The sequence below is a fragment of the Pithys albifrons genome, chromosome 2 (assembly GCF_047495875.1).
Source record: "Pithys albifrons albifrons isolate INPA30051 chromosome 2, PitAlb_v1, whole genome shotgun sequence".
Taxonomy (NCBI): domain Eukaryota; kingdom Metazoa; phylum Chordata; class Aves; order Passeriformes; family Thamnophilidae; genus Pithys; species Pithys albifrons.
Window position 1 is genome coordinate 13,459,467 of NC_092459.1, and position 13,087 is coordinate 13,472,553.

General features: G+C 45.8%; 1 protein-coding gene and 1 long non-coding RNA gene across 3 annotated transcripts in view; one reads left to right on the top strand and one right to left on the bottom strand.

Moving 5' to 3' along the window:
- Positions 1 to 747: 747 nt before the first annotated feature.
- Positions 748 to 5,665, bottom strand: LOC139668271 (uncharacterized). Its single transcript, XR_011697012.1, has 4 exons — positions 5,384 to 5,665; positions 2,533 to 2,568; positions 1,896 to 2,116; positions 748 to 795 (listed from the first exon to the last, which is right to left on the bottom strand). It is a non-coding gene; the product is annotated as an uncharacterized lncRNA (long non-coding RNA).
- A 510-nt stretch (positions 5,666 to 6,175) lies between these two features.
- Positions 6,176 to 13,087, top strand: part of ADAM17 (ADAM metallopeptidase domain 17) — a 42,714-nt gene continuing 35,802 nt past the window's right edge. For both annotated transcript variants that reach the window (XM_071548357.1, XM_071548358.1), the window contains exon 1: positions 6,176 to 6,355. In XM_071548357.1, coding sequence (XP_071404458.1) covers positions 6,259 to 6,355 — 97 coding nt within the window. In that variant the 5' untranslated portion in view covers positions 6,176 to 6,258. The remainder of the gene's footprint in view (positions 6,356 to 13,087) is intronic.

The window sequence follows — 13,087 nt, forward strand, 5'->3', positions numbered from 1 at the left end:
ATAACTAAATTAAAAGTCACCACACTTTATTAAATAAGTACATTTACACTTAATAAAAAATTATTAAAATACAATGACAAAGTAAATCACACCCAGAAATTCCATCAAACTAATCTACTGATATCAAATAAATATTATTACCATGGAATAAACAATATTGCTAAATCAATTACACTTCTCATAATTATTATATACTGTTATGCTGTTATTAAATAGCTGTAATCTAAACATTTTATCTAACTACTCTATTGTGATGGGCTCTGTCAAAACACAAATCACAGTCTAAATCCCTAAATATATTTACAGATAATCAAGTTCTATTGTTAAGGTCTCCTTGTGAGACAAGAAGTAAAAGAAAGAAACAAACCTCATCAGTGGGAAAATTCAAGCGGTTTCACCTGGCTTTCTGTATCTTGTTTCACAAGTTAAAGAATAGTGAGAGAGAGGAAAGTCCACCCATCGATAAAAAAATTAATCTGTACCACGACCTCTGCAGTCCCAATATATGACCTGAAAATAGGGATAAATAGTTCACAGATAAATCTATTCCCAAAAGTTCCATTTAAAGTTGATTCTATGACTTGCAGAAAGATCCTGAAATATTAAATCACTTCTGATAAAATGGCAAATGAAAATTGGTATTTATAAATGCCAAGTATAACCTTCACCAAATGCAATGATGAGCACTTGTTTAGTTGTTACTAACATTAAAAGAGATTTTGAAAAGCTGCTGGAGCCTCACTTACCTGAAACTTCAACTATGTTCTCAGTGGAGGTCAAAAAAGAGCAAAGTCCCTAGAATCAAGACATGGGTAGAGAAAAGTTATACTTCAGAATGGGTATGCTATATCTAAAAATAAAACAAAACCCAGAAAGAGGTAACGAGATTAAGCACAAACATGGAATAATCCCAAGCAAAAGAAAACTAACCAAAATAAGGCATTTTGGGGAAAAAAACCCCAACCAAATCTACAAATCAGAGGGTTATGATCAATCTCATGAATGACATCAAAAGAAAGAGTCATAAAATGCACAAAACTAAAGAATAAATAATTTTCAAGGGGATCTGATATTATTTCAATATCTTAGTTTCCCAGGTGCCAGAAACTGAAACTCACCAACTGAACTGGCTACAAAAGCATTAGTGGGAGACGATAAGGCCATGGTGGAAAGCCCAGGAGAATTTCCTGAGTTTCTGTTCTGCTGCTGCAACACTTCATCACTGGCCTTCTCTAAAACTGAGGTGTTGACTTACAAAGAAGTTCATGCATTAAGAACACGGATTCTCAACAGAGTCTGTTCATCCAGGAAACTCAAGGATGCAATAAATGAAATTCTAACTGTGGTATAAATTCTTGCTTAAAATGTTATTAGCATTTAAGAAGTGGATTGTGTAAATGTTACATTATTTTTTTAAAGTTGTTTCTAGGGGAAAGCTGGAGAACTACACACAACTAAAACTGACTCCTATTCTGCACAGACTAGTAAAACTACCATTAGTACACACATGAACAGCTATGATTTAACAGGGAAAGGCCAACAAGGGTTTTGTTGACATTGTTCTTCCAAAGAGAAGTCTTGCCTTATAAACTCAGCATGAAGTTTTCTAAATGTGCCAGCAAGCACTTGGATAAGAGGAATTGCAGAAATACAGTTTGCTGAGATTTCTGAAAGACTTTAAAGAATTTGTTGCCAAAGGCTCTTAAGGAGACTAAGCAACCATGGGATAAGAGAGAAGATTCCAGCATGGATTAACATGCAACTAAAAGATTAAGTAAAAGGTCAGTTTTCACAGTAAAAAGAGGCCACTAATGCACCTTCACATCTCTGTGTTTATTCATAAATAAGGTGAGGAGTGACAAGACAAAGGTTGGTGATGATACCATGTTACTCACGGAAGGAAAGAAAAGATGTGCCTGAGAACTGCAGAAAGACCTTTCACAATCTGGGGCTCAATCACCCACACTCATGCTCCATCACATGGGAGACATCTCATTGGCTCAGGCACAGGACTTGATGGAGACCCAGGAGGCTCTTTGGAAGCCTTAGACACTCTGTGTCATCTGGAATAGGGCTGGACACCCACACGTGTGCAACTGAACAAAGTCCTCAGTGCCTGGCAGGAAAATGACAGATGATCAGAAAGACAGACACATGTAAAGTGTCTGTAAAGGAACAGTCAGTCCTACATCACAGGTGGAATAATGGTGTCTGAACTGATCACCGCACCTGGACTGAGAGCTTGGAAGTTTAATGTTATTTGTAGGACAATGGCAGCTTAGTGGAGATCAACACTATATTGAATACTAGAAATATTTTAAAACAATATTGAGAATAAGAAAAGGAATAATGTTATGCCACTTTGTAAATCCACTGTGTGCTTCTGTCAGGAACACCATATGCAGTTCCAGTCCCACCACCACAAACAGGAATAGCAGAAATGATAAAGTTCGTAGAATAACAACAAATGCTTCCTTGCAAAAGAAGAATGGGATTTCACTTGGACTTGACAGTCTGCAAGAGAAGCCTTACCAGACTGAAAGGCGATCTTGTAGAGTCCATGAGTATCTGGAATAGAAAAGGAAAAATTGTTTTATTTCTTACTTTCCAAAGCAAGAAGGAGGGGTGGCTCATCAGATGGTGTCACAAAATGTCAGGAAAGCAAGGAAGGTGATTTTTCGTGGAACTCCCTGCCATGGGATGTTGCTACAAGTTTAAGCAGCAGGTCACAGAAACACAGAATGGGTCAGGTTGGAAGGGACCACAGTAGGACAGCTGGTCCAACCTCCCTGATTAACAAGCCCATCCTAGAGCATGTGGCCCAGGACTGCGCCCAGATGGTCCTGGAATATCTCCAGGGAGGGAGACTCCACAGCCTCTGTGGGCAATCTGTTCCAGTGCATGATCATTCAGAGAGTGAAGAAGTTATTCCTTGTATTTAGGTGGTACTTCCTCAGCATCAAGTCAACTGGACCAATGTATGGAGGAGATACAGAGAGAGCTGCTAAGCAAGACACAACCTCTGATTTTGGGAGTCACTAGATGGAAATTGTTGGAAGTTCAAAGTGGACCCACTGTAAGCTTCTCCAGCCATTTGGCCTCTTGGAATCTTCCCATCTTTGGAGACAAGAACTGGGACACACTATACTGATTTAAGCACTATATCTGACCTTATGTTTTTATGAAAAATTGAAAAGGAGTAATTCTATTGACGCTATTTAAGGACTTCAGGTTAAATAATGAGCAGCATGGCCTAAGCAGGATGGGCAATGGGGATGTGTTTTCTTCATTTTTGCTGAGCACATCACTTGCAATCATCTTTGCCAGAGGCATCTGCAAAAAGGTAAAAGATCGAGGTAATTCTGGAGAATGTTAACTGAAGTGCTACAGCACAGCTGTAACTGTGCACATTTCCTGTGTTTTTATCTCAATGAGGTGTTGCTGTTTGGGAACAGTTGACTCATGGATCCATCACTTATTATTTGTACTAAGTGCTACAGTCCTCAGTTGTGCTACAAAACCCACACAAAACCTTGTGAAGTCACCTGGTACAGTCACCTGCATGGAAGAGGAGAAGCTGCAAACTGCAGCCATGAGCGGCACCACTGAGCGCGTGGGATCCAAGAGTGCCGGGTCCTGCCTGGGTGGGCTCACATTCCCTGCCCTCCACAGAGACAGGCTGCAGCCACCAGAGCCCCCTCCCTTTCCAGGGGCCTGCTCCTGCTCTGGGAGGCTGTCACGGGGGGGCTGTGGTGAGGATGCCCCAAGAAAGTGAATGCCCTCAGTGGGAAGAAGAGCATTGCCAGCAGACGGAGGGAGGTGATCCTGTCCCTTCTACCCACCCCTGAAGAGGCCACATCTGGAGTGCTGTGTCCAGTTCTGGGCTTCCCAGTATGAGACAGACATGGAGCTCCTGGAGCAGGTCCAACAGAGGGCAACAAGGATGATTTCGGGACTGGATCACGTCCCTTATGAGCAAAGGCTGAGGCAGCTGGGCCTGTTCAGCCTTGAGAAGAGATTACTGAGGGGGGACCCCATCGATGTTTTTAAGGATCCAAGAGGATGGATCCAGGCTCCTCTTGGTGGTGCCAAGCAATAGGACAAGAGGCAACACGCAGAAACAGATGCACAGAAATTTCCACCTGTACACAAGGAAGAACTTCTTTCCTGTGCAAATGACTGAGTGCCAGAACAGATTGCCCCGAGGCTGTGGAGTCTCCCTCCCTGGAGATATTCCAGAACCATCTGGGCGCAGTCCTGGGCCACATGCTCTGGGATGGGCTTGCTTGATCAGGGAGGTTGGACCTGATGACCCACTGTGGTCCCTTCCAAACTGACCCAGTCTGTTGATTTGTGGAATAAAGACTCTATACCTGATAAGGTTATAGAAGGGGATGTTTATTCAAGGCCTGGGTGCATGGGGACAGCTCCTCCAAAAACATGCATACCTGGTTGAGTTAACAACTTGTTTATATGCAAGTAAGTTATACATATTCATTATTTCTTCATGCATAAACATTCTTTTCTTAGAAAAGGCAGGGTTATTATGATGATGTTTAAGAACTGATTTCCATCTTTTCTGCCCCATGCACCTCCTTCTTGTGCCTGTGCCTTTCCTCCTGGTAATTTGGGGTGAGGGTCTCTGGTGGTCTTGGGGATGAAGTTTGTACTCTTCCTCATGTGTCCTTTTTACCTTTGGCTCAAAACTGCCCCAAACCAGATCTGTTGGCAACTATAACCAGTCTAATCAGTGAATTTCTCTAATTATCCTGTTCTTTTGACTGTCTTCTGATTTATCTTTGTTTCATATGGTGTCCAATCTATTTTAGTTAGTAGGGGGCGGTCCCATGGTGTAAAGGAGAGCACTCTGGACTCTGAATCCCAAGGCTGTCAGTTCAAGTCTCAGTAAGGACTGTCCCCTGGCAGTTAAAGCCTCCCTGACATCCCATCCCATCCCATCCCATCCCATCTCGGATGCTCAGCAGGGTCAGCCCCAGTAGAGTACCGGGTGCTGTGACTGTCCTGAGGACTTCCCTGTCACTGTCCAAGCTCACTCAGCCGTGGCAGATGGACCTTCGGACTTAAATGGCGGGGCCAGTTCTGCGCACGCTGAGCCTCACCTAAAAAATCCACTGCGCAGGCTGGAAGGGCTCACCCACTTCCCAAATCTTCGTTTGTGCAGTCTGGCCATACATAGATACATACATACCTTTTAGTTAGTACAAGAAATCCCTAAGGCCCCTCAGTATAGAAGCTTCAAGGACAGGTCCTACATATCCATACCTTATGATTTCTGCCATATGCTAAGCTACTTTATATAAAGTGATTTTTGCAGCAACTATTAAGCAAATTCTATGATAGATGTATTGATTAATAACATTACCAATCAATAAGTCTCTCCAATCACTGTGGCTCTGTGAAGGGTCCAGAGAAGAGCAACAAGGCTGGTGAAGGGACTGGAGCACAAGCCCCATGGGGAGAGGCTGAGGGAGCTGGGGTTGTTTAGCCTGGAGAAGAGGAGGCTCAGAGGTGACCTCATCACTGTCTAGAACTACCTGAAGGGAAGTTCTGGCCAGGTGGGGGTTGGTCTCTTCTCCCAGGCACTCAGCAATAGGACAAGGGGGCACGATGGCCTCAAGCTCTGCCAGGGGAAATTTAAGTTGGAGATCAGAAAAAAATTCTTTCCAGAGAGAGTAATCAGGCATTGGAATGGCCTGCCCAGAGAGGTGGTGGATTCACCATCCCTGGAGGTTTTTAAACTGAGATTGGACGTGGCACTGAGTGCCATGATCTGATAAAGGGACTGGAGTTGGACCAAGGGTTGGACTTGATGATCTCGGAGGTCTTTTCCATGCTTCTATGAGAGCACCTCACGCCCTCACAGCGCATCCCGCCACACCGGGGCCCCCCCAGCGCCAGCCCCGCCACTCCCACCGCACCGGGGCCCCCCCAGCGCCAGCCCCGCCGATCCCACCGCACCGGGGCCCCCTCAGCGCTGCCCGGCCCCGCCGCTCCCGCCGCACCGGGGCCCCCTCAGCGCTGCCCGGCCCCGCCGCTCCCGCCGCACCCCTGAGGGGGCCCCGGTGCGGCGGGAGCGGCGGGGCCGGGCGGGCCATGTCCAAGATGGCGGCCCCGCCCGCCCCCACAGTGCCCCGCGCGCCGCCGCGGCGCTTCCGGGTGCGGGCCAGGAGGGCGAAGCGGCCGCGGGCGGATGCGAAGGAGCGCTCGGCCGGTGCCGGAGGGAGCCGCGCCGGGATTATGAGGCTCCGACTGTGTCTGGTGCCGGCCCTGGTGCTGCTGTGGGCGCCGGGCGGGCTGCAGGCGCTGGGGCGCCCGCCGCGGTCGCAGCGTTACGGTGAGGGCAGGGCGCGACCACGGCTATGGCGGCGGGGGGCATAGGGGAGAGGCCATTGCGGCGGGGGTACCTCTGAGGGGAGAGTGGTGGGCCAGGGGTGGGGCGGGTAGAGAGGACAGTGATGGGGGCGTGGGCCAGTCAGAGGGGTCTGTGATGGGCCGGGCAGAGGAGTCAGTGATGCGTCGGTCAGAGGGGTCAGTGATAGTCCAGGGGTGGGTCAGGCAGAGGGATCAGTGATGGGTCGGGCAGAGGGGACAGTGATGGGGTTGGTTGGTCAGAGGGAACAGTGATGGGCCGGTGTGAGTCGGGCAGAGGGGACAGTGATGGGCTGGGCGTAGGTCGGGCAGAGGGGACAGTGATGGGTCAGTCAGAGAGGTCAGTGATGGGTCGGGTAGAGGGGGCAGTGATGGGTTGGGCTGGATGTAGGTCGGGCAGAGGGGACAGTGATGGGGTTGGTTGGGCAGAGGGGACAGTGATGGGTTGGGCTGGGCACGGGTCAGGCAGAGGGGACAGTGATGGGCTGAGCGTGGATCGGGCAGAGGGGACAGTGGTGGGTTGGGCTGGGCATGTGTCAGGCAAAGGGAACAGTGATGGGCCGAGGGTGGGTCGGGCAGAGGGACCTGCACCACTTACAGGGTCACGGTGGGGGGTGATGCAAGGGCTGTGGGCAGAGTGGCACACCCACCCCTGCCAGGGCACAGTGCTGGGCAGTGTGTGGGGCAAGAGAGACCTCCTGCTGGAGCTGAGGCATCGCTGGTGAGACCCCTGTTATCTTCTCACTTGAAGGCTGCCACAGGGTTTTGCTTCCAGGACTTTGCATTCAGCTACGGCAGGATAGTCACAGGATGGGTGAGGCTGGAAGGGGCCACAGAGGGTCATCTGGTCCAGCCTCCCTGCTCAGACAGGGTCATCCTGGAACACACGGCCCAGGTGGTTCTTGGAATATCTCCAGTGAGGGAGACTCCACAACTTCTCTCTCTCAATAAGTAAAAGCTTTTCACTGAAAGGGCAGGTGGGCTCTTGCAAGAGGCTGTTGCCGTGTCTGACCCAGTCAGATGTCCTGTCTCCAAACTGGTGACTGCTCCGAGACTCCTTTCTTGGTTTAGATCTCTCGGCAGGTTTCCCCCACAGCCATCCAAGCTGCACCTCTGTCCTCCTCTCCCACGGGAGGTGGACTTGTGGCTCTGTGCAGACCTCAGCGGCTGGTGTGGGTGCAGGGACCTGGGGAGTCAGGTGGTAGATGCTCCAGGAACTCTGACAAACAAAACAGTGTGTCCTTTCAGCATCCGGGGCGTCCTAGAACAGAGGTTGCACCTTGTGCTGTCAGATCTTTGTGCCTTCTAAAGGCCGTATCTGTTACGGATTTGTGTAATCTTTATCTAGCAGCTCTTGTGTTCTTGGCTTGCATCCCACCAGCCTGCACTATGAGCTATTCCATTTTATGAAATATTGCATGGAGAAAAACGTATTTTCCTTTGATTTTAAGCTTTGATCATTTCTTCTGTCAGAAACGGTCAATATGGAAGAATTATTCTTTTTTTCCCCACCATCACTGACTTACTGACCTACATAATGTCTCCTTTGTACTATTTTTTTTTTTGAGGGAGAAAATATTAGTCTATATATAGTAATTCTTAGTATGGGGATAAAATTGTGACTGTATACTTTGTGTTGGATTTTTATTTATTTGAGATGGATGACCAGGGCTGCAGGGCAGTATTTTGTGGTAGAAAAGTAGCATGGATTTATAGTGATGAATGCTTTTGATTTTGTTTTCTTTCTGAGTATTTTTAGTGTTGTTTAATAGTCATTCCAAGCTTTTTTTTCTTTTTAATTATTTTTTTGAGTTGTAATAACTATACTGAAATATTTTGCAACATAGATTTATTTTCCCTAGAGTGCTATTTCACACACTGAAATTCATCAAACATTTTGTTCTGTTGTTTAGTAAACTAAATATACAGAAGTGTTTTGTGAGGTAGCTTGAGAAATCCAGATGTGCTGCATTAACTGTTATATTTATCCACACCCTTGCATTCTCTCAGAATGCTAATCATAAAATAGAATCATAGAATGGATTGAGTTGGAAAAGACCTCCAAGATCATCAAGTCCAACCCTCGGTCAAACTCCAGTCCCTTTACCAGATCATGGCACTCAGTGCCACGTCCAATCTCAGTTTAAAACCCTCCAGGGATGGGGAATCCACTCCCTCTCTGGGCAGCCCATTCCAATGCCTGATTACTCTCTCTGGAAAGGATTTTTTTCTGATCTCCAACTTAAATTTCCCCTGGCAGAGCTTGAGCCCATCGTGCCCCCTTGTCCTATTGCTGAGTGCCTGGGAGAAGAGACCAACCCCCACCTGGCTAGAACTTCCCTTCAGGTAGTTCTGGACAGTGCTGAGGTCACCTCTGAGCCTCCTCTTCTCCAGGCTAAACAACCCCAGCTCCCTCAGCCTCTCCCCATAGGGCTTGTGCTCCAGTCCCTTCACCAGCCTTGTTGCTCTTCTCTGGACCCACTCCAGCCCCTCAATATCCTTTCTGAACTGAGGGGCCCAGAACTGAACACAGTACTCAAGGTGTGGCCTCACCAACGCAGAGCACAAGGGAAGGGTCACTGCCCTGGTCCTGCTGGCTAATGTATATCAGGCACTACTTCCCTTACCTTCTTTAGCCACAGGTCTAGTAACTCACACTTGTTGTTATTACCTGTTTGTCAGGTAGGGCCATCGAGCATATTTCTTGGTTAGGCCCCGATGGTACCTGGAGTGGAAATTGGTCCTTTCAGGCCACCTGCAGCAACACCAGTGGCCCTGTACTTGCATACCAGAGTTAGTGGTTGACCAGTGATATTCTTGCAGTGCTTTAGAACTCTTGGGTTAAAACATTCATATCCTGTTGATTTATTGGTCATTTTCTTGGCATGTTGTAAAGCCCCTTTCTTGAGGCTTGGAAACAGGTCTTTAAACACATCCTGTCAATGCTAAGGTCAGTTATTGCCTTACTTCTTGCTGCTGGCCTTTAGCATCCATTCTGGGGCTGTATTTGCACCTTCCTTGTTTTACAAGCCCCTTTTGTTATTTAGCTGTGTGGTTTTCATAAAAAAATATCATTAATATTTGCATTATGCCTTTTACAAGCTTCTTTTCAAAATACCTTTGCCTACTTTATTGTGGTTTTATGTTCATCTTTTGCTGCAGTTCTGTTGTTGCCATCTTACACATAGCTTGGTTTTCTGAAATACCATCTTTTCCTTCTAGTAATTTAAACATTATTATTTTGAAAGCTCTGTTTAACCACAGCCTGACTTTTAGGAACTGAAATCAGATTTCTGGTGAGAAGTATCCCTAAGGAAGTTTCAGGAACCAACATTTTGTGATTTCTATTAAAAACTTTCTTGCTTATTTCTCTGAGTTCAGTTTTTAAAGCAGTCATACAGTGAAAAAAAATGACAAAGAAGAGAATATGTAGATAAAAAGATGTGGGTCATTTTCCGTCTTTTTTGCACTGAAGTAATCTTAGGGTGTGGTGCTCCAGCAGCCTAAACTGATCTAAAACGGGACTGCCACAGTCCTGGCCTCAGCTTTCTGATCCCTTCCCCATTCCTGGGAGTGCATTCATGGACCTGAGCTGCCTGGAAGCTGATTTCTTTCTTTTTTGTTTGTTGGGGGTTTTTTTTGTGGTTTGGTTGGTTGGTATTTGTTTTGTTTTCAGTAACGAGTAGAGTGGCTGCATTCTGGTATTTACTCTTTGTGGAGTTCATTCCCTGGCACAGCTCACAGTGTGACTGTCCAAGCACCTGCCCCTTGTTTTGGAGTAGCAGTTGTGCCCCAGGTGAGGGATGAAGGCAGGATGGTATCCACCTCAGTCTGCCTTTAGGGAAACTTTTAATTAGATTGACATCAGGGGTTAATTTCTGGGAGAAGTGGGACTCTACTAGTCAGTGCAACAACTGATATTATAGTTTTGCTCCTGAAAAATTAACTCTTTCAAAATGTTTCTCTTTGTTGTCATTTATCTCTGAAGGTAACCCTTTATAGCTATGAAATATTTATGCTGTTTGTCTTGAAGCTCAGACATACTTGAATGACACCAGAGCTTAGTGTACTTGAAAAGAATACCAATGCAAATGGGCAGCTTGGGTGCTGCTGAATAGGTCACTGAATGTATCTGAAGAACTACTTGAATCTCTATTACAACACAGTGGAACTGGACGTGTGCTGCCACTGAGCAGAGTGTACCCAGGATACCTGAAATAGGGTCTGCACCTAAGATGGGTCTTACTCTGCTCTTCCCTCTTATCAAATGAGAACTTTCTATCACAAGATAGGCAGGGAACTAAAACAAGATCCTTGTTCCTGTCCAGGTCAGATGATATTCTTTCGAATTGTTGACTCTCAGTCTTTTTCTACCTGTCAAATTGCCCTAATCAAATCTGGGGCAGGTAAGCTGAGCTTCACCATTGCTTTTCTCCACACTGCTGAAATACCACACAAGTCAAAGCAAACTGGATGAGCTGAAGAAATGACCCATTAGAAATGGTTTGGTACAAACCTATGTACCTGAAGGGAACTTCTGTCCAAGTGGGGGTTGGTCTCTTCTCCCAGGCACTCAGCAATAGGACAAGGGGGCACGGGCTCAAGCTCTGCCAGGGGAAATTTAAGTTGGAGATCAGAAAAAAAATTCTTTCCAGAGAGAGTAATCAGGCATTGGAATGGGCTGCCAGAGAGGTGGTGGATTCACCATCCCTGGAGGTTTTTAAACTGAGATTGGATGTGACACTGAGTGCCAAGATTTAGTAAATGGCCTGGAGTTGGACCAAGGGTTGGACTTGATAATCTTGGAGGTCTTTTCCAGCCCAATTCATTCTATGATTCTATGAATGCACATCAGAGGAACTGGCAAGTTGTTGAGTGAAAAAAAAAACAAATGGCAGTGGTGTTGATGAGTAAACTGGGTGAACTGAGTGGTACAGACAGCTGCATAAACTGATTTGCAGTCAGTTTGAATTCTTCTTCACCTTTGGTGTGACAAAATACAGGAGGTCCATAAGGCCAGGAACAGAAGTGACTGCCAAAGTACTGAAGGGTTGGAAGTTTAGCTCAGTGTCAAGAATTTGCAGTGTGATAATTAGTAACGAAATTTTTATGCAAGATTAAATTTCATCCTGCTAGGCTGAAGCTTCTGTTGGAGACCAGGGACTGACATAGGTGAGTGTCAAACGATTCATTTCCTCACCGTAATCTGCCTTTTTTGTTACTGTTTCTTAGCCCACTTTGATGGAGGAGAATTCAAGCACACACAATCCTGCAGCGTGTGATACCTGCCTGGGATGCTGGGGGTTTATTTCAAAATCATTGCAGGAATTTGTTGATGCCGTGTCTTGTCTCCATATAAACAGCAAATGTTTGCTATAGACATGGCTTTATGGAATGCAAATTATCAGTGTGATTTTGTGTTGTTGGTCAGCAGTCTTTTCAGTGGAGGTACTTAATAATATCATCAAGGTTTTAAAGCACTTTTCTGGGGCTTGTTTTGTTTTGTTGATGTGAATCAGTCAGTGTTTCCATTTGCAGCTGAAAAAAAAGTGATTGAAGTGTAATTTGAGAGAAATACTCAAAGGCAACAAAAAGAAGAATGTCAGCACTAGATTAAATTCTAATTAATAAAAATCACCTTTAACTATTGCGAGATTTTTGTAATGGGAACATAATCCAGTGCTCAGCCTGAGTTTGGTTTCCAGTATTGGCCAATTTGTTCTGACCTTTAAGAAGTCAAAAAGTAAAATTCCTGCTTGCACTTAAGATTTGGGGTGGTTTCATTTTTCATTCCCACCCCCTACAAAAGCCAACAACTTCACTGCTGCTGGACGTTGCTGATTGCAGCAGTGACTCATCTGAGTTTCATGCTTTTGCCACTCTGGAATTTTTGTGTGCATGTGCAGGAAGGAGCCCCAGTGTGGCTGGAAGGGCCGAGTGAGGAAGCACAACCAGGCACCTCCTCAGCCCAGAGTTCTCCTGGTTGCACTCAGACTTTGCATTAGGATTTAACTGTGCATTTACTCGTTGGTGGAGATTTGTCTTCGAGATAGAAGTTTATGTTTTAACCTCTGTTATAAATAGGTTGATTTCCTCCCCCTACCCCAGCTCTTTCCTAAACTGCAGGAGTGTGACTTTGGCTGTTTCCCAGACTGATCATGGGAAGTCCTTTACTGTGGAACCAAAGGCCAGGTTTCTTTAGCAAAGAGCAGTTTATCCTGCTCTCCTGTTCTACGAATTCCATGTGCAACACACAAACTTGCTTGTTTTGGGGTTATCCTGCAATCCTCTCAGTGGTTCTAATGGTCTTCCTGATGATGCCTTTTATTCTTGCAGGTTCATGTGACAGCACTGCCCATTTTTATGTCATTCCTGCCCTTTATGTCACAATATTTACCCATCTTCCTGTGCTGCTCTTAATATGCATTATTTGTAGTTTTTTCCTCCTTTCAATCCTTTGTAGGTGCATGGGCTGGGAAGTGGGAAGGGAAAGGGACTCTGTTATGCAGAGAGGCACCTACAACTGCCACCCACTTAATTCTGATCCATAATTACTGAGATGTTGAACAAAAGCAAGGTTTCCTTCCTTACTTTTTGGGATTGTTACTGAAATTGTAAAGTTCTGCTTCTCAGTACCTGTGATGTGCCTCGAATTTTGGAAGGTCATATTTGATTGAGTCCAAAGTTGTATCCACAA